The 27,278-nt window shown below is 37.1% G+C and overlaps 2 protein-coding genes across 5 annotated transcripts; both read right to left on the bottom strand.

Moving 5' to 3' along the window:
- Positions 1-1,330: 1,330 nt before the first annotated feature.
- LOC149034429 (uncharacterized) lies at positions 1,331-9,319 on the bottom strand. 2 transcript variants are annotated; one of them, XM_089193941.1, is made up of 4 exons: positions 9,170-9,292; positions 3,495-3,573; positions 2,633-3,047; positions 1,331-1,943 (listed from the first exon to the last, which is right to left on the bottom strand). In XM_089193941.1, the coding sequence occupies exons 3-4, from the start codon at positions 2,973-2,975 to the stop codon at positions 1,459-1,461; spliced, it is 828 nt and encodes a 275-aa protein (XP_089050067.1). In that variant the 5' UTR covers positions 2,976-3,047; positions 3,495-3,573; positions 9,170-9,292; the 3' UTR covers positions 1,331-1,458. The 2 variants fall into 2 exon arrangements, with proteins under 2 accessions (XP_089050067.1, XP_089050068.1); XM_089193942.1 differs by lacking the exon at positions 3,495-3,573 and having other exon boundaries at positions 9,170-9,319.
- A 9,220-nt stretch (positions 9,320-18,539) lies between these two features.
- LOC113673285 (uncharacterized) lies at positions 18,540-23,540 on the bottom strand. 3 transcript variants are annotated; one of them, XM_089193935.1, is made up of 5 exons: positions 23,451-23,540; positions 21,671-21,713; positions 20,797-21,211; positions 19,739-19,876; positions 18,540-19,152 (listed from the first exon to the last, which is right to left on the bottom strand). In XM_089193935.1, exons 3-5 carry the CDS (start codon positions 21,137-21,139, stop codon positions 18,668-18,670), a joined length of 966 nt encoding a protein of 321 aa, XP_089050061.1. In that variant the 5' UTR covers positions 21,140-21,211; positions 21,671-21,713; positions 23,451-23,540; the 3' UTR covers positions 18,540-18,667. The 3 variants fall into 3 exon arrangements, with proteins under 3 accessions (XP_089050061.1, XP_089050060.1, XP_027045469.2); XM_089193934.1 differs by lacking the exon at positions 23,451-23,540 and having other exon boundaries at positions 21,671-23,437; XM_027189668.2 differs by lacking the exons at positions 21,671-21,713; positions 23,451-23,540 and having other exon boundaries at positions 20,797-21,430.
- Positions 23,541-27,278: the final 3,738 nt, after the last annotated feature.

Raw genomic sequence — 27,278 nt, 5'->3', positions numbered from 1 at the left:
TCGGACCTGGGCAAGTTCCCTGGGGGATTTTCGTGACAACCGCTCAACCTTGGGGCTCGTTTTTCATGTTATTTCCATATTTTGTATGCATCGCGCTCTTTACAAAATTCATACGTGGAAACTCTTGATTATGGAAAAATCTTTGCTCATAGAAAAATAGAAAGTGGAAGAAAGTCCTTGGTAAAAAAAATAAAGAAAAGCGACTGGTACTGGCGGAGCTTCAGCAGATTTTGAACAAAGAAGTCGCCGTCAAACCATAATTTGCCATGCATGATGTCAAAAACGAGCTTTCCTTTTCTTTATGCAAGTACCAGCTTTGATACCAAAACGTTATCAATCGCCTCGAATCGTAATTTTGAAAGTTTATGTCGATTCGTTGTCTTACTCCTCAGCACATTTTCCGGTTTTTCCATTTTTGCTGCGGGTTTTCCTTTCCTTTGGCAATGGGTTACTTTTCCCGGGAAACATTGATCCATCGTCATTGACGCTAGGAGGTCTCGTTGTCCCATTGGTTTGCGGTTTCAGAAGGCGAGATAATCAGATAATCTCCTGGCGTGACACGAGTTGTTTACGATCCTTCGTGAACTTAAATCTCGCATTTGAATCTGAAAGGAATACAACCACTTTGAGCGAATCTATAGGATATATAGATTTGACCTATTTTTGTCCAACTTCGCCAAAACATTCTAGGAATAATGACAAACGAAATTGTGTCGGGAAATTTTGGTATTTGAATCCTGTAGCGTCCACTATTGTAACATGCCATGCATATTTTTAGCCTCTCCAAATTTGGATGCCGATACCTAGAAAACCAATCAGAAGGTCGAAAAAGCCTGACACACTTGTTGATTGATACCTTGTGAGTGAGACTGTGCAGCCATTTTGATAGTGCTGCGCAATCCGATACCTGATAAATTCAATAGGAGAATCTTCGGTCGTTTCACGCCTTACCGGCTCCTGACACTTCCCTAAAAGAAAAGTCGCTTAAATTATATTTTTATCGTAAACTGCCGTTATTAAGCTTTCTTCTGATAAATAGTTGGCTAGGGTTTTAGTGAAACTTGCGCGCGTACAAAGTTTTTTTTCCTGAAGGACACCCGCGAGGTGGGAATAACCTCAACCTCTGTGTTACTACTTTAATCTGCTGGCACTTTTCGGTATCTGCTGGTACTATTCAGTATCAGCAGATTAAACATGCTCAGAAGTAATGTACTAGTCTGGCAGTAGGGATTTCGACGGTGGCTCGTTCGTAAGAGCGAAACCAAAATAATGAAACAGGGGAAAAAGATGAGGATGCGAAGCCCAATTAAACAAAAAAGCAAAGTCATGATTGGCTTTAGGATTGAGTCTGATTTATTGAGAAGATGGTAAGAATTTCCTAAACCAAAGAACGAAGTAAAACAAAACGAAAGCTGACTTTTGGTATTCGATTGAAATTTTTTCTGAGTGACGGTTCTCTTACTCGTACCATGCAAACACATCAACACAAGTTTCACCACTGTTCCCACTTTCCGAACAGTCTTTCAGATCTTGCCCGTACCATATCTGCAACTCTTGATCGCGTGACACAGACAACGGATTCGAAAGGTTGCGAAAAACCAGTACAGTAGAATTGTGGCTGGTCCCATCGAGACTGTAAAAGTGTTTTTCGGTGCCACATTCGTGAGATTGTGAGACATCAAACCCTTCTAGGTCTTCATCAGGAGGTAGGACGGCGTTTTTATCAGCATCTGTTATAATTGTCGACAGTGTTCCATTATATGCCCAGTAAGTGCAACCCCAGAACGATGAGCCAGTTACGCGATTGCAGCGTAACGATCCTGATTTGCGGATGAGCTTCATGGCTCGGAGACGTCCACTTTTGGGGATTGTCACGGAACCATACTGGTTATCTCTCGCTCCAAAGCAGATAGAATCTTCACCATTTACCTTCTGCCAGCTACCTATAATGAAATTGATAAAAAATAAGAACTTTAAATTAAACAATCAACGTTTCTGAGGTCTTCATCAGGTAAGGACCTAGCTCCCCCTGGAAATGAATACGTGGCTATTAGTAGTGGGCGTTACTATTTTTTTCAATAATTAACTTTGTAATCATAAACAGTTTGAATGTAGACATAAGTTTTGGATATAGCTTGGATGCTGAATAAAGTTACCGTGAGTCCATTGTAGTCCAGTACTGGAACATTCCACACCAATCGGACGGGCAATGGTGCATATTCGATGCAGCACTCTTTAGGACAGTCTATAAAAATTTACTATTATTTGCGATTAGTTGCATCGAATTACTAGTTAGAGCTTACAGACAAATTACATACCCCTATAACACTTAGGTTCTCAATCGATGGACCTTTAAACGTACAGACAGGTCGACTGATAAGGTGACAAACAAGACTACCGATCGAAACGTCAGCTTTAAAACTCGAAACGGTGGCCAATTTACGTTATCAACTTAGTTGATAATACTAAATTACCCTAGTTAGACCCATACTTTCGAACAAATGTAGTGTATAGCCTCAAGTCTCCAATAAGCTTTCTATAGCTCAGTTAGTGGAGAAATCAGAAGCTCAAGAGAGGTAAAAAATGTTTTTTGAACTTATGTCTAAGACTTCTCTATCAACATTATAACAACCTCTGTTAGTAAGACGCTTCATGTAGTATCTCATCTCATCTGGCAAAAAATCTGCTGGTCTTGCTTCCTTTGTACGATTGTTTAGCTCACATATGTTAAGACCAATGACGAAGTTGTAGCTCTGACATGTGACTTCTTCCGTGCACTTGAAGTAGCACGTCCCATGTAATTTCACTTGGACGTTTTTAAACGTGTGACCACGGAGGTACATTCCTCTCACAGAGTATTCCGTTGTGTGACACTTGCCACTAACTTTATTTGTACGAATGCGAGAAGTCAGAAATACAATTACCAACCAGAACCTCGAATACATAGAAGTACTTGAACGTGGTCCCTTGCTCATCCTAATGAAGCATGAATGTAAATGTTCAAATTGTCGTATATTCTCCGGGGATGCTGTGCAACCGGTGGAGCCCTGTGTGAAATTCAAAAAACCGCTACAGCGTTTATTGCTGCAAAGGGGCAACATACGTCCTCTGGATCGCGAACAGTGGTTATCGTTTCTGACTTCATTGAAAACTCTTCATTTTTTGGATAGAATGAGAGGGTCCATGGAATTGTAAATTCCATTTCATTTCATTTTCTGGTTCATGAAATATAATAATTTCATAGAACAGTTTTTAAATATCAAAATATTGTCTCGTATTCATAACTTTAATAAATGATGATTTACATGAATTTAAAACAACGTTTTTTAACGGTATCAAATATCGACAACATAAATCCCGGCGCTAAAAAATACATTTGTTTTATTTTTTAAGAGTTATAGCGGAGCGCATAAGTGAGAAAATACGGTTATTTTAACAAGATGATAAAGTTTGGTCGTGATGTTAGGCTTTCTCGTTCGACCATCCGCACATACCTTTTTTCATGGCTGCATCACACTTTGTATCCACACACACGTGCCAGTCAATAAAACAAAAAATTATATTTCTGTGTTCCTTCGTGATAAAGATAAACATTTTGGTGACAGAGCTGAAAAGCAGACCTGTCAAGGAATGTTCGAACCTCAGATTTTCAAAACCTGAGTTAAATTTTCGTGTACTCTATTATAGAGAATAACGTGAGAAGTTTCGGCTCCCTCATGTTTTTGTGATCACCAATGCAAGGATTTGAGTTCATTGATTGGACACCGGGGAAAGAGCGGCAAACTGGGAGACCTAAGAGTCAGCCTTCGTTTGGCTGCATTTTTGTTATTATACATTTTTATCATTCACTGCTGACATGTCTTGTGACTATCATTTGAATATACCTATTAAATTATTTCTAATTCCTTGATAGGTCAGGAAAGATTTTCAAGATTACTCATCCAAGACATCCGTGAATTCCAGGCTCGTACAATTTAGTAGGCTTGGCTTGGCTTACCATGGCTTACCTTGATCTACAGTGGTAAACATTACATACTAAAGTAGAGTAAGTAAACAACGAGACTGACAGTGAACATCAACTCTGCCGGAAAGCACGTTGAAATCTTTTCTAAAGATTAAGAGAGGATTTCAGTAATTTTCAAGAATACGGCGACAGAAGCAAAAATTCAACATTTTTTTATTTGCTCCAAAAGACTCTTTTGGTGAATCGTTTCCAAAAATAACATTCAAAAGTTCCAGCGAGTTTTTATTTTGGAAAAAAATACGAAAGTTCGAAGTCGGCCAAAACGTACCTAATTTGCATAATTTCTATTGGGCTTTTAGTGCATTTTCACAATGCTCATACAAGACAACGAAAAATTATCTTGGATTCATTTTTTCATAAGTTGTTTTTCATCCCTTGGAGTAGCTTGGCAACTATATTTCATCTCCAACTAAACTTTCTTTCGTTTATAACCACCCGCGTAAAGTACACTATATTTTCTATTCTGTTTGTACGCTGAATTTTGCTATATTTCAGACGACCATAGCATCAAGGGTATACAAATGTACATAAAAGAAAAGAGCTCTTTTCAACGAGAAATTCTCTGTGTTTATCATGTAAAAATATTATTTTGGGCCCGTGAAAAGCGAGCGCGCTAGACTAAAATATATAGCGTGCATTTTCACGGAGTTAGGCCATTTTTCTTGCTGTACTCCTACTGCAAATCGCACGCTATTGGGACAAAACTCGACGTGTTTGGTCTCTACTTCAGTTTTGATTCATCTAAATATATCAATTTTAACTTAAAAAGTAACCTACCTTCATTGTTTAGTGAACAAACCAACGTTTTAGGTAAAATTTTAGAGTTGATTTTTCTCGAATGCTAAATATACAAATCGCTGTTTACAAAGATACCAGCTCTGTTGACGTGTTTTTAGCTGAAAAATCGATGGGAAAATCGTAGCGTTTCTTTCGTCTGTCGTTTATTACTTTAAAGATTTGCTAAAATCAGGATATAGGGCACTTGTACAAAACCAAAAAATTCATTAGTCTACAATTAGATTGTTTATTATCATTATCGCACAGTTCACAATAAGGAAACTGTAACAGGAGGAGATTTTAAATTCACATGTCGCGTGCTTGTTGACGTACAAGTTCCCGAGTGTAACAATTTCGGCTTTTCCAGAACGCGGATGACGGGAAACTCTGCCCCCCTTATTTGATAGGAAATATCAATAGCCCCATAAAATTCATTAACTGTGCCATGTTTCCGGAAAATAAGACTGGAAAATGGTTTTTCCACTTTCCACCATCAAGAAATTCCACGTAGAAATAGTACTTGCAGCCTGACTGCGTGACCTTTCATGAGAAGTAAAAATTGTTTTTTTTCTTTATCCTTCTGTCATCTTATTTGCCTGTTTTTTGACTGCAAATATAATCTGCATTTGCCATTATTTTCGCTGATTGTCATGGCCATTCCTGCGTGCACGTGCGAACAAGTTCATATACAGCACTCTTTCGAGTTTCTTTGCGTAGTGTCGGGCATAAGTGTGTAGGTCTGGCTCAAAAGATATCTGCGCGCTGCAGCACGAGTTTCTACTTTTTTTCCTTTTTCTTTATTTGTATTTTTATTCTCCTCCTTGCATTATCACATATGTATGTTTTTTTTATTCCCTCAGCGCGTTCCCTCAGATTCGGAAGGAAGAGGAAGTCTTTCAGCAAATACTGACGATTCGTGTCGGAATTTACTATGAATATTTGTACTGCTCCACCTTGCGCGAAAGCCACGATGACCATAATTCACGGACGTCAAGAAAACGCAATACAAACGATCTGCTCAAACCTCAAGGGCTTCAGAGCTACAATACAAATTTAAGTTGACAATGAGGACAAACAGATTAAACAAAATGCGATGTAAATTTACGCTGATATGCCAAATACTAAAAATTTGTTGATAAATATTTTTAACATGACAGTTTTTAATGAGTCGTCGACATTGTAGTTCAAGTAAATGTATGTAAATTTATGACTATTTTTTTTCGCCATACACACTATCTTGAAATTTGCTTACGTCCTTTTCATATTACTCATAGTTTATTGAATTGTCGTCTGTCTTGTCTCACCCAAAGTTAAATCAACACGTAATAATGGCTCGAAATTATTTGAAAAGTTGCTATTCTTGTAAAATCGTTCATTTTTCTTCCCACGACTTTGTCACTACAAGTTAGACAAAAAGCACAACGTTTTCCGTCCTTATGATAAAATCATCCCGACAATTTGTGCACGATGAAACATTTAGCCGGCTTCACGCACTCCGTAGGAGTTTTAAAACATATTTTAGGCGCACTTTTACCAGAATAAACAATACATTTTCCCCCATTATTTAACATAGTAAATGTTTTGTTCAAGATGACAGACAAGACAGATACCAGAAGCTGTTTATGTCTTTTTATAAGACACCAAATGACTTCATTAATAAATCATCTCCTATATTTTTCCAGCTTGTCTAATTCTTCGGCGGAAGTTGTCGAATTTTGAATTCAAGTTAAACTTGAAATTGTTTAAGTTCTCATTAGGTGTGATATGCCACTGAAAAACAGCTTAGTAAAACGTCGGAAAAATTGTGTGATTCACATTTCTAGTCATTAAGTCTCTATTGCTTACATATGCAATTGTATTAGTCTTAATGCACGGATGGTTTAATTTGAAAACTGTCAAACAATCTTTAGAACTTATGCATGGACGAACTTTTTCCAACAGTCGTTACCTATTTGTTTTGTATCTGAGGCGAAGAACTGAACATAAATTCAAGAAAAAGTTCCAGTAAAGAAGAGTGAAATTGTTTCAAAAAAAGCTTCAAGAGATGGGGTTTTGCCTAAGTTAAAGAGGCTTGCATTTTTCAGGGAACTTATTCAGCGTCGCTCTTAAGGCCCTGTTTACCATTCGAGTTGTTATCAGATAGTTGTCTTTTAACTGTCGACTGGTCTCATTCGCGTTTTCAACGACGTAGAGAGTACTTTATTTAGGCAGGCGATAAATTAAATCGTGCTATTTTTTGCAATTACGTAGAGACCAAACTGTTCGAGTAAAGCTCCTGTGGACTTATTTTCTATGGATTACGACTCATCTTTCGTTAAATGTGTTTTATTGGCTCCTTGAAACGAAGTAAGTACGTGCATATGTATAATATGGAATTAACAATCAAGGAAATGCAAGACTAGAAATACAGAATATTGTGGTGAAACTTGTCTTCATCCTGAACTTTTCATCTTACACTTAACGAAGGGTAAATTAGGATTTGCATGGTTTTTACTTAAGCATTCATGAAATAATCAGTTCGGGAAGTTAAATGCTGACAACCATAGCAATACTGCTTCCGATGAAGGAAAACAACTCAAGGCCTCTCAGAAAGTGGCATTACATCGTCGTTTTATAATCGATAACAGAATCCTTGGAACCTTTTAGCCATCACGGAAACATTACAGCATTTAGGTTTTTAAAATCATGTAGGAACATTAAGCAGCAGGCTCGTAGTATATCAAGGTGGTAAGACATCCAATAAATTTTATTCGTGCCTTGAGTTATGCATTGCCTCTATTTCATTTTTTACGGTCTTTTTAAGGACAGGAGTCTATGAGGAAACGGTTGCTAGATCCTTTTTTCCTTATAACCTATACTTTTGGTGCGCTGTCTTGTAAAAAAAAAAGAGAAATTATAATTTCCGCGTAACTCAACCAGCCCAGGGAAAATGGAGGAAAATTAATACTGCCCTCATTTGCGGATTTTTGCCTATCTGATAACAGGAATTTGGATAATTTTATGTCTCAATTCCGCGCTCAGATATTTCCTCATGATTTTAGCTGAGATAAAGGAGGTTAACACATAAAATGCTTGGGACAAGACAAATTTGAGTAAAGTTTTTCATTGTTTTTGTTGATGTCGCTGTAACCGCTGTTATATTTTAAATTCCTAACTTTTTGTATAAAAAGGCCCTAGATAAATAGCTCCAGCCCTCTCCCTCCCAAAAACGGTAAAAAAAAAAAAAAAAAGAAAAAAAAGTTGAAACAAGAGCAAAAATTGGTAGCATCGAGCATCACTTGTCTTTTGTAGAGAACATTTTCGATATTATTTTAGGAAAGAGAACAAAAGCCATTGATAAAAGCTATACGCAAATTTTTCTCAAGTTCCTTTTCTATTTCATGATCGATAAGTCATAAAAAAAACTTTATTCTTCTTTATAAACCTTTTTCTCTTCCTTCATTATACAGGTCCTTGAAAATTCAGATTTTTCCTACTTGAGTTTACACGATCGCCTTTGGTTATTTAGACCGATTATCATAGAAAGAGGAAATTTATGCTAATTTCAATTGAGACAAGCCATCTTTTTTCTGGCATCACGCAACAGATTCATACATGGGGTGATGTATGAATAAATTCAGTATACATTGGACAATTCGACTTTTTCCCGGAAATAGTAAACTTAGATTAAAAAATGTCAAACTCTATATTTCCCAAACCAGAAATATCGAAATAATCGGCAATTTAACGGTCGACAGATGCCACCTTCTATTGAGGTGAGTACCTTTAAACTAATCATTGAACATGTTTGTGCTAATAACTTTCTCTTAGACTTGCACAATACGCGATTTTAACTTTTGATAGATAAGCTATGTTTATGGACGAATATACAACAAAAAATTGCAACTATTCTTTGCCATATGTCAGTACTGTTCTCTTGTAAAAACAATTTTTCAGATATGATTGAGAGCGGTTAAAATGTTCTTCCGTACGATGCAGAAAGATTAAATTTCCGCCTAGTAAAACGCGGGAAAATTGAACATAACATAGTGTCATGCTTAAATGTTATTGAGAGAGGAGAGATGGGAATGTAACTATTTTAAATGAAGTAATTCGTATTTGCCGAAGTTTTTAGTCATTTTGCATCTAAAATCCAATTTTCTGAATAAGAAACGCCAAAAAAACTTTCGTTAAATACCCTTTAATTTTTCAAAAATGAGTTCCAATCATGGGTAGATGTTGAATGTCGGATTTTGACTTAGTCTTTGCTAGTTGTTGTAACTTTAATTCTTTTTGTATTAGTAAAATAGAATAGGAGAGATACATAAATGAAGTTGTACTCATAAGTGAATCGAAGGATAAAAAAATGATTCGCCGTTTGCGACTCACCTTTTCCAAAAGTGAAGTTAGTCAACAATGCAGTTCAGGTTTTCTGTTTATACCACGCGCGCATGACACAAGTTTTAAGTTGATCGTTAGCTCCAAGCAATGGATTGAGCTTCCCAAATCGACCTGTCGTTATGAACAAAACCTTTTTATGAAAATAAATTTAAAAAAAATGCTTGCAGCTGTCAGTTCCATGTGGAAATTAATGCAAATGGCGCAAATGGATGTTATCCGCTTCGCTCGATGGAGAGAATTGGGTCTCTTAGGAATATCTTCACATGTTAACATACGTATTAGACACCGAAATTAGTCCTTTGACCAACATTGTAAAAATTTCGATTAATTCTTTTAGGTCCAATTGACGGCGAAAAACGCTAGGAAAAGCAGATACTTAGACGTTAAGTTGTACGTTTTTAATCCAAAAACTTTTGGATTAAAAACTCCCTATTATTTAACATAGTAAATGTTTTGTTCAAGAAAATAAAATTTAAGGATGACGATCTTGTGTCTTTCAAGCAGCTGGAGATGTTTTCTCGCCAAGTGTTTGTGATACCCACATTTGGAAACTCGGTAAATTTCATTTTCGCTTTATTTCAACTACACAGAAATAGGAGTTAAGGCTGAATATCAAATCTTATCATGGGGTGAAAGTCAAACTCAAGTTTATCATGCATTAAGTACAGTCATCTCCTACCTTCCAAGATCCAACGTTCTTTGGTGCCCAACACTAGACTTATTTAGCCAAACGCGTTTTCTTTTATTAGTCTGGTAGCTATGGTTACGATAGAAACTGTTGGTTTCAAGCCAAGATGAAAATTAATATTAGAAATGAACTTCCCTCTTCCTGTTTGGGCTCTTTGCACAAAAAGCTAAATTGGTAGAATAATACGCGGTGAAGAATTTAAATTAGTACGGATTGACTGGAGTAATGTGTCTTGGACAATAAAATGTCATTATTAATTCCTTGAAAGTGTCGCACGTCACGTTAGGTGAAAAGGCATTATAATTATAGAGCGTCTTTGGTAATTCATGTCAAACAAACGCAATGCAGGTGAATTTGAGAGAAGAAACGAGAGACTTTAATAAGAATTAAAGGCAAGTCCAGCGAAAATGGTTTTGAGACTCACACAAACATAGATAAAGAGGAAAATTTTGCGCTTCGTACTCCTTAGCTTGATTTATTTTATTAAATTGATTACAGTATGTATGTAGTTAAACTATGTTAATGAGAGTGGAAAGAAATATGTTTTCTTTCTGTCATCCATAATTTTCTGAAACGTGTTGATTTTCCTTGTATGATTCTTTATCTTATTTTCTACAATCAGTTTATAAAATAATATAAAGATAAAATAATAAAGATTTGAACGGCTGCTCATGCACTAGAAGTGCTTATCAACATTGTCTGTGTGCGTACAGCGTTTAAAGTCTGGTTAAACAGGTGTTCTTAGGCAATATTGCCTAATGCGTTATAGTTAAACAAACCCCTTAGAGACTGGGGCTCCACGCTGTGGTAGACCAAGCACATACCAGGGCAGGTGAGATCCAGATATAGAAACTTCTTTCCTTAGTGTAGAGGCAGTAAAATCATTGTGCTTTCGCTATAAAATTGGGCTGAAATGGCCGTGACCATAAGCTGCACTTGCTAGGCTTGAAATTTTGAGAACTATGTCACTCCAACCAATCTATTAATAAAGTTTTCATTGTGAGACATACGTTCTAGGGTTGTTTAGTGCGATTGTAAAGGAACTGTTTGCGTCCGTCTGCGATGACGGACGTTGGGTTATTTTTCCTTTCATCAAAATGCTCCATTCAAATCTCCTTTTTCTTTTCTTCAAAAAACTTTTTCTTCATTAAAAACCTTGTTTCTGGCGCACAGCTGTTTTCAAACGAGGCGCTCATCGTTTTAAGAACCAGCATGTTTACCTGACACGAGGATCCTTCTTTGCAAAGGCGCCGAATTCATGTAACTATGTTGATGATCCAAGATATACTGATCAAAGCAATGATTTCTAGTTTTTGCGAGAGCATGTATTTGAGTTATTTTCGTTTTCAATCAAACGCGTGGCAAGATGAGGGTGTGATATTTTTTCTCTCACAAGTCTCACAATGAAGAAGGTGCGAGTTTTTTTTATTTATCTTTTGCAAAAAAAGCAGGTCCTGCTTAAAAGTAAGTCTCTCTCATTAAAAACTATCAGATTTTTACAGCGGATTTTAACAATCTTTGTTAAAAGTAAGGAGCTGTCAACAGCTTCTCCAAATTTTCGTAGAGGGCAGGCGCTGACGCACAGCTGTTTTCTAACGAAGCGCTTACTTTCTGGAACCAACAAGTCTACCTAAGAAGAGGATTCCTGTTTTACAAAAGCACAGAATTCTTGCAACGATGTTGATGACACAAGATGTACTGATCGAGGAAATTATCTCTAGTTTTTGAGAGGACATCTATTTTGAGTTATTCACGTTTTCAGTCAAACGCGCGGCAAGACGAGAGTGTGATATTTTACTCACAAGTCTCGCAATGGAGAAGTTACGAATTTTTTGTTTTTCGTTTGTTCTATATTCTCTTTCGGAGAAAAAAAAAACAGGTCTTGCTTGAGCTTACATAGTTTTACGACGGATTCAAACAGTCTTTATGAAAATTATAAAGCTATCAACAGTTTTCCCAAATATTCCCTTTGTAGAAAGCGGACCTTAGGACTTTATGCTTGTTCTCAATCAAGCGAGGCGGCATTTAACGAATCAAGGGGTGTGATTTTTTTCGCGTGTTAAGTTTTTGCTGGGCTTATGCATTTACGCTACGGTAAGCAAATTATGGGAGGCGATTGCGCAGCGCTTTATGCAAACTAAGAAAATAGGATAACTTTCGTAGCGCGAAATTGGATTGCCCTAAAATTTGGTAGATGAATCTGACAGCATCAGTGATGTGATTGAAGAGACGTAACCTGTTGAGCAAAAAAAAAAAGGAAGAAACTAGCAGAACATGACTATGCGAAAAAAATCTCACCTCCTGCTATCACACAAAAGGATGAATAGGTATCAATTTGATGTCGGTTTGTGTAAACCAAAAAAATTGTGGGAGGAGATTATTCAGTTTTTCTTGCTTACGAAGCGCAATACGGATTGAACAGTCGAGTCGAATGGGAGAAATTGACGAGCGTGTGCGACTATTTCCACTCGCCATTGTTTTTTTAACTCCTTTCGTTGAATTGAAATACGGAAAGAGAAAGATACCCGTAAAACTACATGAATTAACGACGCGCGAGGCTTCGGACGTTATTACCAGGTTTAAATCATACACTAGAGGAAGGAGAATATGAACCTTTTTGTGCACATCAGGAACAAAATCTCATTCACGCAGCGAGAAATTTAAATACCCGCACATTAAACAATCGAGCAAATGACGATAGTCTTCTACATGATTCAACGGTGTGGTAGGCTTCGGACGTTAATACCGGTTATACATGCTCTCAGCACTTTTGTATCGCTCAGTGAGCCTCTAATTGAATATATCTTTCGCCAGTTTTAAGCAATGTAAAGGAAAAAACGGTGACATTTCTTTACTTCAGATACGAAAGCTACAGTCGCCCCACCATCCACCCCACCGTGACTATTTGCATCCTAAAAAATCTACCATAATTACCCCCACGGGGAGGATTTGTCGTATCATCAGTTTTGCCGATGGTTTAAATCTGCCGCTCGTATGATAATCGGAAATTTGAAAAATCCCGCGTGTATTTTAAAGCTGTTTCCGCCATTGTTCCAAAGTAGCCATATACGGTCATTGTTAATCGTTAAACAAAGCTTGCTCAACTTTCAGCTGATCCGCTTTTCTTGATACGTGTAGCCCTCTACGCGCAGAAGGCAAATCCAAGTAATGAAGCTTTCTAAGACCTCTGTAAACTAGAGACATTACGTGACGTCGAGGGGGTCAAATATTTACACTAAATCTGTGACCCTCAAACAGATTACATACTCGTACCCATGTAACGTTCGAAAAATGTCACGCATGTATAACACGGTAAGCGCACCTGGCGAATTATATCCACTGGCTTCAATAGTAAAGAGACAACTTATTTACTATTTGTATATGAGAAAACTTATTTACCCTACTTGTAAAACTCCTTGATGAAGTCTACTATTGTTAGACGAAATGCGTGGGAGATAAATACAAGTTTTTAATTCCTCAGTTCTTGCGGTGATGCTGACTAGTTTGTTTTAAAAACGTTCCTAATGTGAAGTCACGTCGACCTCGACAGAAAAATTAAGCTCACCCTGTCATAATCAATGGTATGATACCGTAAGTACCAATTTAGGTACATCATTGGGCTTTGATCACAATAATGAAAAAAAACGTGCGTTTCCCCACGCTCGCCACATTTATTCTTTGGAAATTATTTTACCGGAGGGCGATGTCACTTTGCTTGGTGTGTCTTGACTCTGGCCGACGAAAATTATCGAGGTGAACCCCATGAAATTCTTGTCAAATGTTTTATAAACTTTGTCTACCCTTGATTTGCACGCAAAAAAGGCAAATTCCGAACGATACTTCAAAATATTTTATTCACTGGTCAATTTATGATCTGTTTTATAACAGCCCGAGGAAAAAGCAAAATTGTTTGTAAGGAGTTTGTAAGTTCATTTTCCCCAGTAAATTTAAGAGAGGGTCAATTTTTTGTGACAGCCGAAGAGATATCTCTGAAAAGTCTCTGAAACTCTTAAAGAATTTACACTGCCGGTAATGTTTTCCTCCCTCTTGCAACAGTGCAACAGACATTGTTAATCCTATGTAATGTAGGTGTATCAGTTATATTACGTCTTCATAATGATGCCGTATAAGAAATCGAGTGTCCAAAAAGGTCTCAAGTCGCGCTGGCTAGGGACGGCAACAGCTCACACCTCTAAACTCGTGGGTGTACAGCATAAAAAAAACATTTGAAAGACGTCAATGTACCCCAAATATGCGTTTCGTCCGAGAAGAAGCTTATTCTAGCGCGCACTGGCTTATTTGGAGATTACGAAGGCCGCGATTTCACGATACGCCTCCAATATCGTGCATAACTTGGTATGAGATTCAGACCTTCGGGTTTGTAAATGCCAGTATCCTCATCATAAAAATCGGAGTCGTAAAGTTGAGAGAGAGGTGAATCTGAAGATGGCGGAAGAAATCAAAGCTGGTGGCGAGTCTTCCTGGTGGCAAGGTGACTGTAAACCTAATAGAACGCGTACTGTAACTGCTATCTTAGAGTCAGCAATGAATAAGGAAGAAGGGCAAGAAGAGCGCTTATCTGAACATCAGTTTTCCTAACTAATGATTTGCGACTGAAATGAACTTTATATCATATGATTGCTAGGGATACGCAGGTACTGTAGAGACGCTCACATAAATAGAGGTGGGCGATCCTCCCTCTGACTTTAGAACTGCGACAAGTTTATAGCGCAGACCAACTGGCTCAGTTTGGAGCACCTCAGGGTCTCACTAGGCTCATCACATTAGAAACCTTCAGCAAACTAATCGTAGAAGTGGGTGGTTATCAGCAACGTGCACAGATCCCTGAACGCGGGTCATCGCGAGAACTATATTCAATCCGTCACATACAGAACAAGAAAGCGAGATATTCTTGTTAAGAGGAAGGATTTATCAAGATGTTTCAGTCATTGGCTGCCATCCAAAAGCACCCTAACAAAGGCAAACAAAAAAAGCTGACAAAAAAACCCGCCTATGATAAGACCAAGAGAAAATGGACGAAGACCAGCTTGCCATTTTAAAGGGGGTGGCTACATTCAAGGTCGGACCTCAGGAAAACTTCTAACGAAACATCCCTAACTAGCCAAATGGACTTTGCATGGGCTCTTTGGAAAACACAAAAATCAGCCACCTTTTCTCAGAAAGCAAAGAATTATCTCCTTGACATGAGCTGGACAGGGAAGGAAACTAGTAAGGCAACCGCCTCTAACAAGACAGAAAATGAGGAGTGACCTTGCAAATTTAGACGAAGACTGCAGGAGAGGGTACAGCTGCTATTAAGCTAAAAAAAATAATAAAGATCTTTGCATCTCACTTTTCAAAGTTGTCAAATATTTGGATGAATCGAAAAGTCTAAAAACTCAGTCGTTTATTTGCCTCTGTTGATTGACAAGACGTCAATCAAATTGACTGATACTTGAGGTGGACATTAACTAAGGATCAAGAAAAACCGGAGGGGTGGTCTATATCCCCTCGGAGAAAAACCAAGACAGAAACCAGTTTGTCTTTTTTAGTTTTGGGGTAGATCCTTTACCCTGGCAAAGTTTCGTTGAAATTGGTGAGATGGAATGTAGCACGACTGCCCGGTGCTACGTGCCATTTTTCTCGGATTTCTTCGACAATTTTTACCAACAGAATTCCAAGCTACTGTTGATTTGAAAATGTATCTAAAGAGGTGGACTACACAAACATACTATTTTAATTACAGTGACAGTGGTAGAATTCTATAAAAGCAACCGAGCAAAACACCGAATGTACACACAAGGTTCACGCACAATTAAGCGAGTATTTTCATGCGACAACTACATGTTTCGAATATTTTATGTGTGCGATAATTTTATTTAAATCACGCTCACGTATTTACAACAACATTTCTAGTTACATGTAATTTACTTCAAAGTTATGCCAGTGAGATAGATTGTAAATTAAAGAACAATATATGCGACGGGCCGATTTCAGCTAAAAACACGTCGACAGAGCTGGTATCTTTGTAAACAGCGATTTGTTTATTTAGCACTCGAGAAAAATCAACTCTAAAACTTTACCTAAAACGGTGGTTTGTTCACTCAACAATAAAGGTAGGTTACTTTATAAGTTAAAATTGATATATTTAAATGAATCAAAACTGAAGTAGAGACCAAACACGTCGAGTTTTGTCCCAATAGCGTGCGATTTGCAGTAGGAGTACAGCAAGAAAAATGGCCTGACTCCGTGAAAATGCACGCTGTATATTTTGGTCTGGCGCGCTCGCTTTTCACGGGCCAAAAATAATATTTTTACATGCTAAACACGAAGAATTTGTCGTTGAAAAGAGCTCTTTTCTTTTATGTACATTTGTATACCCTTGATGCTAGGATCGTCTGAAATATAGCAAAATTCAGCGTACAAACGGAATAGAAAATATAGTGTACTTTACGCGGGTGGTTACAAACGAAAGAAAGTTCAGTTGGAGATGAAATATAGTTGCAAAGCTACTCCAAGGGATGAAAAACAACTTATGAAAAAATGAATCCAAGATACATTTTCGTGCGAGCGTTGTGAAAATGCACTGAAAGCCTAATAGAAATTATGCAAATTAGGTACGTTTTGGCCGATTTCAAACTTTCGTATTTATTTTCAAAATTAAAACTCGCTGGAACTTTTGAATATTATTTTTGAAAACGATTCACTAAAAGGGTCTTTTGGAGCAAATAAAAAAAAGTTGAATTTTTGCTTCTGTCGCCGGATTCTCGAAAATTATTGACAACCTCTCTTAAAATAAATTATAATTGAAATAACTAATATCAAGTGCCAGTATAGTAGTAAGGAATATGTCTTTGCACTTTTATTTTTATTTTTTATTTACACTTGACATTGCAGCCGCTGTAGATATTAATTAAATTCATTTTAATCATAACTCGAAGAGATCGACTTGTTAATAGGCGACTTCCGTTTAGCCGTTAGTAAGGCTGATCTAAGGAAAATTTGTATAAAATTGACCCACAAAATATGGCGAGGAATAGGCATGACAGGTTGGAACAAATCCATGCCGAAAAATGTGTTCCTTTTGATCACGTACATCAACTAAACTAAACTAATCATCTATTCTCTGCACAAGCTTCTAACTCTGTTGCCGCTTTGATGGTTTCATTTGTGATTATTTCCTCTATATGTGTTATTAGCAAATGAATCCCAGAGATATTTTAGTCATCTAGATTTGTGTTCGATTGTCATTTTCATCCGCAGGTCAAATGAAATTTGGTACTATTTTGTGTGCCTCCCTTGTTTGTGCGAAGAGCACAAGGTTCGCACTGCATAAAATTGCCAACTTCAATTTTTCAAATCGTCGAAGAAATTAAAGAAGATCCACGTTTCTGGTCTTCGATTGTTATCAGAGCAATATTCCATATTGTCACTGAAGCGAATACACTGAAACTTTCTATTCATAGCTGCAACTCTGTTTATCATTTGAATCCAATCACTTTGATTGAACAAACATGTATCATGGCAGGAGGAGGTTTGATATATTAGACAACTAACGTAGAGCTTAGTTTTGTTCATGTGATTGCAGAAATTGTATGTTAGTTCAAATCCATCTTGCAGTCTGTTATCATAGTTCTAATTGCAGTAGAAATACATCGTCTACCTCCGCAATGCACGTTAGTAAGAACAGACGTGTATAACGCTTTCAAAATTGAGAAACGTTCTTAATCTGACCCCTGCGATGCAAACACAATCAGTAAAAGAAAGCTAGGGAACTAAGCTTGAATTGATATTTAGGGTAAACCAACCTTTTTCTTTGCAGTAGACCCAGGATATACTGGTTTTCCTGATCGATTCGACTAACCGATGTTCGCGTATGTCAGAATTAACGATAAATACTCGTGTCAACAGACTAAGGTTGGAATTAAAATAGTGGTAAGCTAATTCTCACCTGTCTTGTAACATCTGGATAGATTTCTAGTCCCATACCCTTTCCATGTAAATTTATGCCGTTAAAATTTCAATTAGTTAATACAAAAGTCGCTTATACGAGCCTGGAATTGATCCCCTACACGCTACATCATAATTGGCTGAAAGCTAAAGTCATCAACTTCAACTGTATGCCTTTGTTTACACAACAACGTCACTCGCGGAAATTGGCAACATAAAAAAAAAAACTATGATGAATGACAGTAGGCGCAATTGGATTTATCTGAGGTATTCTTGTCTGAATATTTTAATGAAATTTCTAGGCCATTGGGACAGAGTGAAAGTTCATGCTCATGAAAAGAGTTTAAAACACATTTGTATTGATCAAAGTTGAATTTTTGGCCATAAACTGTAAGGAATTTTTTTCCAAAATAAAAACTTGACGATTTTGTGAAGCACAGCGTCCGAAATGTTGTTATTCTCCAAATTCTACTTAGTTAAAATTATTAGATGTATTCAGTTAGTTCTCAACCTCTGTGTTACTACTTTAATCTGCTGGTACTTTTCGATATCTGCTGGTACTATTCAGTATCAGCAGATTAAACATGCTCAGAAGTAATGTACTAGTCTGGCAGTAGGGATTTCGACGGTGGCTCGTTCGTAAGAGCGAAACCAAAATAATGAAACAGGGCAAAAAGATGAGGACGCAAAACCCAATTAAACAAAAAAGCAAAGTCATGATTGGCTTTAGGATTGAGTCTGATTTATTAAGGAGATGGTAAGAATTTCCTAAATCAAAGAACGAAGTAAAACAAAACGAAAGCTGACTTTTGGTACTCGATTGAAATTTTTTCTGAGTGACGGTTCTCTTACTCGTACCATGCAAACACATCAACACAAGTTTCACCACTGTTCCCACTTTCCGAACAGTCTTTCAGATCTTGCCCGTACCATATCTGCAACTCTTGATCGCGTGACACAGACAACGGATTCAAAAGGTTGCGAAAAACCAGTACAGTAGAATTGTGGCTGGTCCCGTCGAGACTGTAAAAGTGTTTTTCGGTGCCACATCCGTGAGATTGTGAGACATCAAACCCTTCTAGGTCTTCATCAGGAGGTAGTACGGCGTTTTTATTAGCATCTGTTATAATTGTCGACAGTTTCCCATTATATGCACGGTAAGTGCAACCCCAGAACGATGAGCCAGTCACGGGATTGCAGCGTAACGATCCTGATTTGTGGATGAGCTTCATGGCTCGGAGACGTCCACTTTTGGGGATTGTCACGGAGCCATACTGATTATCTTTCGCTCCAAAGCAGATAGAATGTTCACCATTTACCTTCTGCCAGCTACCTATAGTGGGATTGATAAAAACAAGAACTTTAAATTAAAACAATCAACGTTTCTGAGGTCTTCATCAGGTAAGGACCTACTCCCCCTGGAAATGAACACGTGGCTACTAATAGTGGGTGTTACTATTTTTTTCAATAATTAATTTTGTACTCATAAACAGTTTGAATGTAGACATAAGTTTTGGATATAGCTTGGATGTTTGCTGAATAAAGTTACCGTGAGTCCATTATAGTCCAGTACTGGAACATTCCACACCAATCGGACGGGCAATGGTGTATATTCAATGTAGCACTCTTTAGGACAGTCTATAAAAATTTACTATTATTTGCGATTAGTTGCATCGAATCACTTGTTAGAACTTATAGACAAATTACATACCCCTATAACACCTAGGTTCTCAATCGATGGACCTTTAAACGTACAGACAGGTCGACTAATAAGGTGACAAACTGACTAAATTGCTGTTTTTAAATAAGTGGATCAATAGGTTTCCAGTTCCAAAATCTAATGACGTGTTGTCAGCTTTGTGATAGAATTTCTTTAGGATCAGACCTTTCTGTGGTTACTGACTATAATATATGATTACCTTCACAAAGAGCCTCTATTGGCAAACTTTTCTCATCAGAGTATATCCAGTGTTTCTTATTTTCCACATCATTTCCTTCACTTGCTCTAACCTCTGTGCACGATTCAGCTGGAAGCTCGGCGATAGATCCCAGGCGTACTATACGATAACAATAGAATGGGTTACAAACCTCCTGACTATCAAAATTAGGCTAAGTAGAAAACCTTTCATGCGAGGAAGGGATTCATTCATTTGCAAATTCGGAAAGATAGTTTCCAACTAGAAGGCTTTGCAACTGTCATCTTCTCAAGGAAGAAGTTCTGTGCATCTCTAATGGTCTATGAATAATGTGCGACATATCCGCTCGCAAGTAGATGAAAGATTGCTGGTAAACTTCCCGAACTGACCAATTAGCGACTGACCCTCGTCGTTTGAACCATCGTTTAGCGAAGTTCCTTTTCTAAATTTCGGTTGAACCCTCTAGCTTCAGTCTCTGACGTAACTGATCACAAGAGAATGGGTTGCAATGCGTAGAAATAGATTATTGGAAATTTTTTTAACTGAAATCTTCTCTCTCTATTTGATCCTACAGATATAAGAAATGTCTAACCTTATTTCTCGGTTTTCTATTATAAGTTATAGAACTAGTTTTTTTTTCCTGCTCGTATTTATATCTTACGTATGTTGAGCTTGGGCCATAAATCCGAGCAGAAAAAACCCGGTCCGTAACTTACAGAACGGACCTCAAACTCGATAGTAAGAGGCATAAGAATAAAGGGGGTTATTTTCTAAAGAAACTCTGGTGCTGCGTCGGTGGGAGAGTATAACATTCAGCAAACGACTAACGATCGAAACGTCAGCTTTAAAACTCGAAACGGTGGCCAATTTACGTTATCAACTTAGTTGATAATACTAAATTACCCTTGTTAGACCCATGCTTTCGAACTAATGTGGTGTATAGCCTCAAGTCTCCAATAAGCTTTCTGTAGCTCAGTTAGTGGAGAAATCAGAAGCTCAAGAGAGGTAAAAACATTTTTTTGAACTTATGTCTAAGACTTCTCTATCAACATGATGACAACCTCTGTTAGTAAGACGCTTCATGTAGTATCTCATCTCATCTGGCAAAAAATCTTCTGGTCTTGCTTCCTTTGTACGATTGTTTAGCTCACATATGTTAAGACCAATGACGAAGTTGTAGCTCTGACATGTGACTTCTTCCGTGCACTTGAAGTAGCACGTCTCATGTAATTTCACTTGGACGTTTTTAAACGTGTGACCACGGAGGTACATTCCTCTCACAGAGTATTCCGCTGTGTGACACTGGCCACTAACTTTATTTGTACGAATGCGATAAGTCAAAAATGCAATTACCAACCAGAACCTCGAATACATAGAAGTACTTGAACGTGATCCCTTGCTCATCCCAATGAAGCATGTATGTAAATGTTCAAATTGTCGTATATTCTCCGGGAATGCTATGCAACCGGTGGAGCCCTGTGTGAAATTCAAAAAACAGCTATGATGGGGGCCACAGCGTTTATTGCTGCAAAGGGGCAACATACGTCCTCTGGATCGCGAACAGTGGTTATCATTGCTGACTTCATTGAAAACTCTTCATTTTTTTGGATAGAATGAGAGGGTCCTTGGAATTGTAAATTCCATTTCATTTCATTTTCTGGTTCATGAAATATAATAATTTTATAGAACAGTTTTTAAATATCAAAATATTGTCTCGTATTCACAACTTTAATAAATGATGATTTACATGAATTTAAAACAACGTTTTTTAACGGTATCAAATATCGACAACATAAATCCCGGCGCTAAAAAATACATTTGTTTTATTTTTTAAGAGTTATAGCGGAGCGCATAAGTGAGAAAATACGGTTATTTAACAAGATGATAAAGTTTGGTCGTGATGTTAGGCTTTCTCGTTCGACCATCCGCACATACCTTTTTTCATGGCTGCATCACACTTTGTATCCACACACACGTGCTAGTCAATAAAACAAAAAATTATATTTCTGTGTTCCTTCGTGATAAAGATAAACATTTTGGTGACAGAGCTGAAAAGCAGACCTGTCAAGGAATGTTCGAACCTCAGATTTTCAAAACCTGAGTTAAATTTTCTTGTACTCTATTATAGAGAACAACGTGAGAAGTTTCGGCTCCCTCATGTTTTTGTGATCACCAATGCAAGGATTCGAGTTCATTGATTGGACACCGAGGAAAGAGCGGCAAACTGGGAGACCTAAGAGTCAGCCTTCGTTTGGCTGCATTATTGTTATTATACATTTTCATCATTCACTGCTGACATGTCTTGTGACTATAATTTGAATATACCTATTAAATTATTTCTAATTCCTTGATAGGTCAGGAAAGATTTTCAAGATTACCCATCCAAGACATCCGTGAATTCCAGGCTCGTACAATTTAGTAGGCTTGGCTTGGCTTACCATGGCTTACCTTGATCTACAGTAGTAAACATTACATACTAAAGTAGAGTAAGTAAACAACGAGACTGACAGTGAACATTAACTCTGCCGGAAAGCACTTTGAAATCTTTTCTAAAGATTAAAATAAATTATAATTGAAATAAGTAATATCAAGTGTCAGTAGTAGCAAGGAATATATCTTTGCACTTTTATTTTTATTTTTTATTTACACTTGACATTGCAGTCGCTGTAGATATTAATTAAATTCATTTTAATCATAACTCGAAGAGATCGACTTGTTAATAGGCGACTTCCGTTTAGCCGTTAGTAAGGCTGATCTAAGGAAAATTTGTATAAAATTGACCCACAAAATATGGCGAGGAATAGGCATGACAGGTTTGAACAAATCCATACCGAAAAATTTGTTCCTTTTGATCACGTACATCAACTAAACTAAACTAATCATCTATTCTTTGCACAAGCTTCTAACTCTGTTGCCGCTTTGATGGTTTCATTTGTGATTATTTCCTCTATATGTGTTATTAGCAAATGAATCCCAGAGATATTTTAGTTACCTAGATTTGTGTTCGATTGTCATTTTCATCCGCAGGTCAAATGAAATTTGTTACTATTTTGCGTGCCTCCCTTGTTTGTGCGAAGAGCACAAGGTTCGCACTGCATAAAATCGCCAACTTCAATTTTTCAAATCGTCGAAGAAATTAAAGAAGATCCACGTTTCTGGTCTTCGATTGTTATAAGAGCAATATTCCATATTGTCACTGAAGCGAATACACTGAAACTTTCTATTCATAGCTGCAACTCTGTTTATCATTTGAATCCAATCACTTTGATTGAACAAACATGTATCATGGCAGGAGGAGGTTTGATATATTAGACAACTAACGTAGAGCTTAGTTTTGTTCATGTGATTGCAGAAATTGTATGTTAGTTCAAATCCATCTTACAGTCTGTTATCATAGTTCTAATTGCAGTAGAAATACATCATCTACCTCCGCAATGCACGTTAGTAAGAACAGACGTGTATAACGCTTTCAAAATTGAGAAACGTTCTTAATCTGACCCCTGCGATGCAAACACAATCAGTAAAAGAAAGCTAGGGAACTAAGCTTGAATTGATATTTAGGGTAAACCAACCTTTTTCTTTGCAGTAGACCCAGGATATACTGGTTTTCCTGATCGATTCGAGTAACCGATGTTCGCGTATGTCAGAATTAACGATAAATACTCGTGTCAACAGACTAAGGTTGGAATTAAAATAGTGGTAAGCTAATTCTCACCTGTCTTGTGACATCTGGATAGATTTCTAGTCCCATATCCCTTTCCATGTAAATTTATGCCGTTAAAATTTCAATTAGTTAATACAAAAGTCGCTTATACGAGCCTGGAATTGATCCCCTACACGCTATATCATAATTGGCTGAAAGCTAAAGTCATCAACTTCAACTGTATGCCTTTGTTTACACAACAACGTCACTCGCGGAAATTGGCAACATAAAAAAAAACTATGATGAATGACAGTAGGCGCAATTGGATTTATCTGAGGTATTCTTGTCTGAATATTTTAATGAAATTTCTAGGCCATTGGGACAGAGTGAAAGTTCATGCTCATGAAAAGAGTTTAAAACACATTTGTATTGATCAAAGTTGAATTTTTGGCTATAAACTGTGAGGAATTTTTTCCAAAATAAAAACTTGACGATTTTGTGAAGCACAGCGTTTGAAATGTTGTTATTCTCCAAATTCTACTTAGTTCAAAATCATTAGATGTATTCAGTTAGTTTGAAGACAAAATATGGAAATTAAAATTGGATTTTATGTATGCCAGCGAGATCTCGGGAGACCCTTCCTAAAATATTAATTTGCGTAAAGAAATTGATCCATTTAAAGGAAAGATCTCAAAATTAGAGTCTAAATCGAACTGAAAGGTACATGAAAGCATATCATGCTCAAATAAATTCACCCCGGCATCGTTTCGTACCTCTTTCCCAGTAACTGTTTAGAATTCATACAAATCAATGTATTTGTAGAGATATCACTCTTGTCAAAGTTTATTTGCAGAATTTCCACAATTAACAAAAGTACCTTTTGGATCGTTCGAACGCATTTGTTGATCTTCTAATAACAGATCTTACCTTCCCGTGATAATAAATGCGATATAGACCCTGTGCTATGAGAAAATGATGCATAAACTGGATTGATTCACAGCTTGCAGGACTCCACAAAGTAAAAACTTGCAAATTTTGTTAAGTGAGGACATGAAAGGACAGTATGGATAAAGTCAAAATGTCCTTCCCTTGATACTTTTTTATATGAAAGATAGGGGTCATTTCTCGATTTGAACGAAAATAGAAGAATGGAATTCAGCTTCCTCTGAACTCCCCAGTCTGTGTGTGTCGCCGTCAATTGTGTGATACATCGAAATCGCCAAGAACTGTAGCACGGGAATTTACATGGAAGGTCTCGAAAGTTGCGATACTTTGCGCGAAAGGAAATTTGTTAGCCTCCTTTAATTTCGGACGATTTACCAAAAGTCGTTTCCATTCCGACATAGTTGGTTCATGGGCTGAAAGGAGAGACAAAGAAACGGAGATTATAGGAAACACAAATCAAAATGGATGGCATTTTTGGAACACTAATTTCATAAAAATGCCAAAGAAAGAGTTGCAGTTAAGGTACTTTATTGCAGAAAATCATTCTCCTGGATCAGAATTTTTAGGAAAAATGATATAAACCAAGACTAACAACACCATTCAGGATTTCATCGAATTATTCTACCTTCCTTATTCGAGTAATGTGATAATTAATCTCGAACTTTTACTACCAGGGAAAAAATGACTTACAATTTCAGTAGTTCCATTCCCAATTACTCAATATTACTTTCAAAACAACCTTTGAGATGGTCTATTAACCCTTCGTTCTTTTGTTTTGTTTATACCTTTTTGAAAGCATCTTGCTTATCAAGGATGATTAGACATGTGGAAATATAACTTACAAGATTAGCTGAACAAGATTAGCCACACTATGTATAGTTTAAATGAATTATATCCCTTGCCATATTCAAGCAGAAGGAAAATTACTTTAAAACCCTTAGTACATGCGAAAAAATAATCCACAATTTTAACACTTTCAAACACCCAATTATAATCCTCACAAAAAAAATTCGCGATGAAAGCAGAACAGAACCAATTTATCATCATTTCTTTTGTTTTTTTTGTACCTTTGTTAAGACCCCGGCTGATCAGAGATTACTGTATGTGTCAATTGCTGAGCCAAATAATACAACTGTTAGCGTATGAGAAAATCGCCTCTTAGAAAAAACAAGAGTAATTAAATTTAGAGTCAAGGATGGCTTGATTGTCTCAAAGGCTATCTTTTACCTTCTTCAGCTTTTTTCAGAAATTACTGTTGCATTGTGCCATGTTGATATATTTCTTCAAGCTGATGACAATCCCTGCCAGAGTTTGTTGTCAGAAGCTGTAATTGCTATCGCTCTTTGATGCAAATACTAATTTACCCTTGAGCCTCTGAAGTGGTCTTTTTCGATCTATTTTCAGTTCTCCCACAAAGAAAAATGTTTTCCATCTTCGCCAGCAAGTTGCAGTGAAATTTAACCAGTTTTCTTGTGTGTTTACCCACGAATAGCACAGTATTCATCTCACTCAGAGAATAACGTTTTTTAATTTGCAAGGTTATAAATCATCTGTGTGACGTAAAACCGTTAGTAAATACGGAAAAATGTCTTCAAACTTGAGTGGAATATCACATGGTGCTCATAGTTTCTTACAGCCATTGGACTATTTCAATCCTACAACAGGAAAAATCGCTAGAGCTTTTGCTTAGTGGCTGACACCTGTTGTTTCAGTATGTTTAGGATGATCCGCTTTAATTGATTTATATCTTATCACAGATTATATGATGTTTAATTTGAAATAGGTAAGACTTCCAATCAAACGCGCTCGCACTTCATTACGTAACTCGCTCGCATTTGATTTTAATTAATAACTTGTTTTCTATTTTCGTATCGATACACGGTCAGCGTATACCCATGAGACATTTGAGGTTTAGCTATGTTTCATGCACGAGGCTCATTCTTCAGGTACAATAGATTTATATCATTTGTATTTTAATTTCCTTTTGATTTCAAATTAGTTATTTCTGTCTTCGTTTAGTTTCTATTTCATTTTGTAACGTTTATATGGCAACGCCACGCCTCAAATGTTAGCGGAATGTCGTCGCGGATAATACCAAATTAAAGTTATCATTGTCTTGCAGGATAATTAAATATTATAGGATTCCTTGTGTCGGAATCGTGCGTTTGTTTGTACCACGGTAGTTGAAATACATTCATCACTGTGCACAAGACGAAGAGTACGAGGAAACCCACCAACTTTTTATCGTAAAAAACTGATGGTCATGTCTGATCTGCTGATCCCATTTTTCTATTCCCGCACATTTTAACAGTAATGTTCAACGAATCCTGGTCGATCGGTGATTCTCTTGGCCAGACCTGGCGTAAGTCAGTACACTTGAAAACAAAACAAAACAAAAAAAATAGCGCTCATACATTAAACCATTACCTTTTTAGACACAATATCACCCGCCTTTGCCAAACCTCAAGAATATACAGATGGCAAACGAAAGTCATTTTAAGAAATCCTGATAACAGCTCAGCTTTCAGGTCAGAAGATTTAAAAATGCAAGCGAATTGCAGGAGTCGAACAAGTCTATCAACACCTTTTAACGATCGACTACCTTTTGCTTTCCGGCTTACCCAGCGTGTCGCCGTGTGCATTGTAGAATCATTCATCGGTCAAGTGACTCCTTTCATTACTCTAATTCAACTGTCCTTCATTCAATGATCAACATAGTAGATTTACCATACAGCACTTACGATTAGTTAATTTGCTTTTACTTAGGAAAGGAGATTTACTACACAATTGATTATACAACAGTAACGCTGTGTAACGCAACAACAGGCCTTAGGGTCTAATCATCGATCTCAAACACTAGCACGTAAAATGCTAGAAACACATGTACCGTTAGAGAGAGTTTGTGAGCGTTTGGTCAGAGCTGTTGAAGAAGGATCAAAGCGGCCATCCAAATCT

The sequence above is a fragment of the Pocillopora damicornis genome, chromosome 14, assembly GCF_964200805.1.
Source record: "Pocillopora damicornis chromosome 14, jaPocDami1.2, whole genome shotgun sequence".
Lineage (NCBI taxonomy): Eukaryota > Metazoa > Cnidaria > Anthozoa > Scleractinia > Pocilloporidae > Pocillopora > Pocillopora damicornis.
Note: the sequence above shows the minus strand (reverse complement) of the source record. Positions and strands in the feature narration are given on the sequence as shown.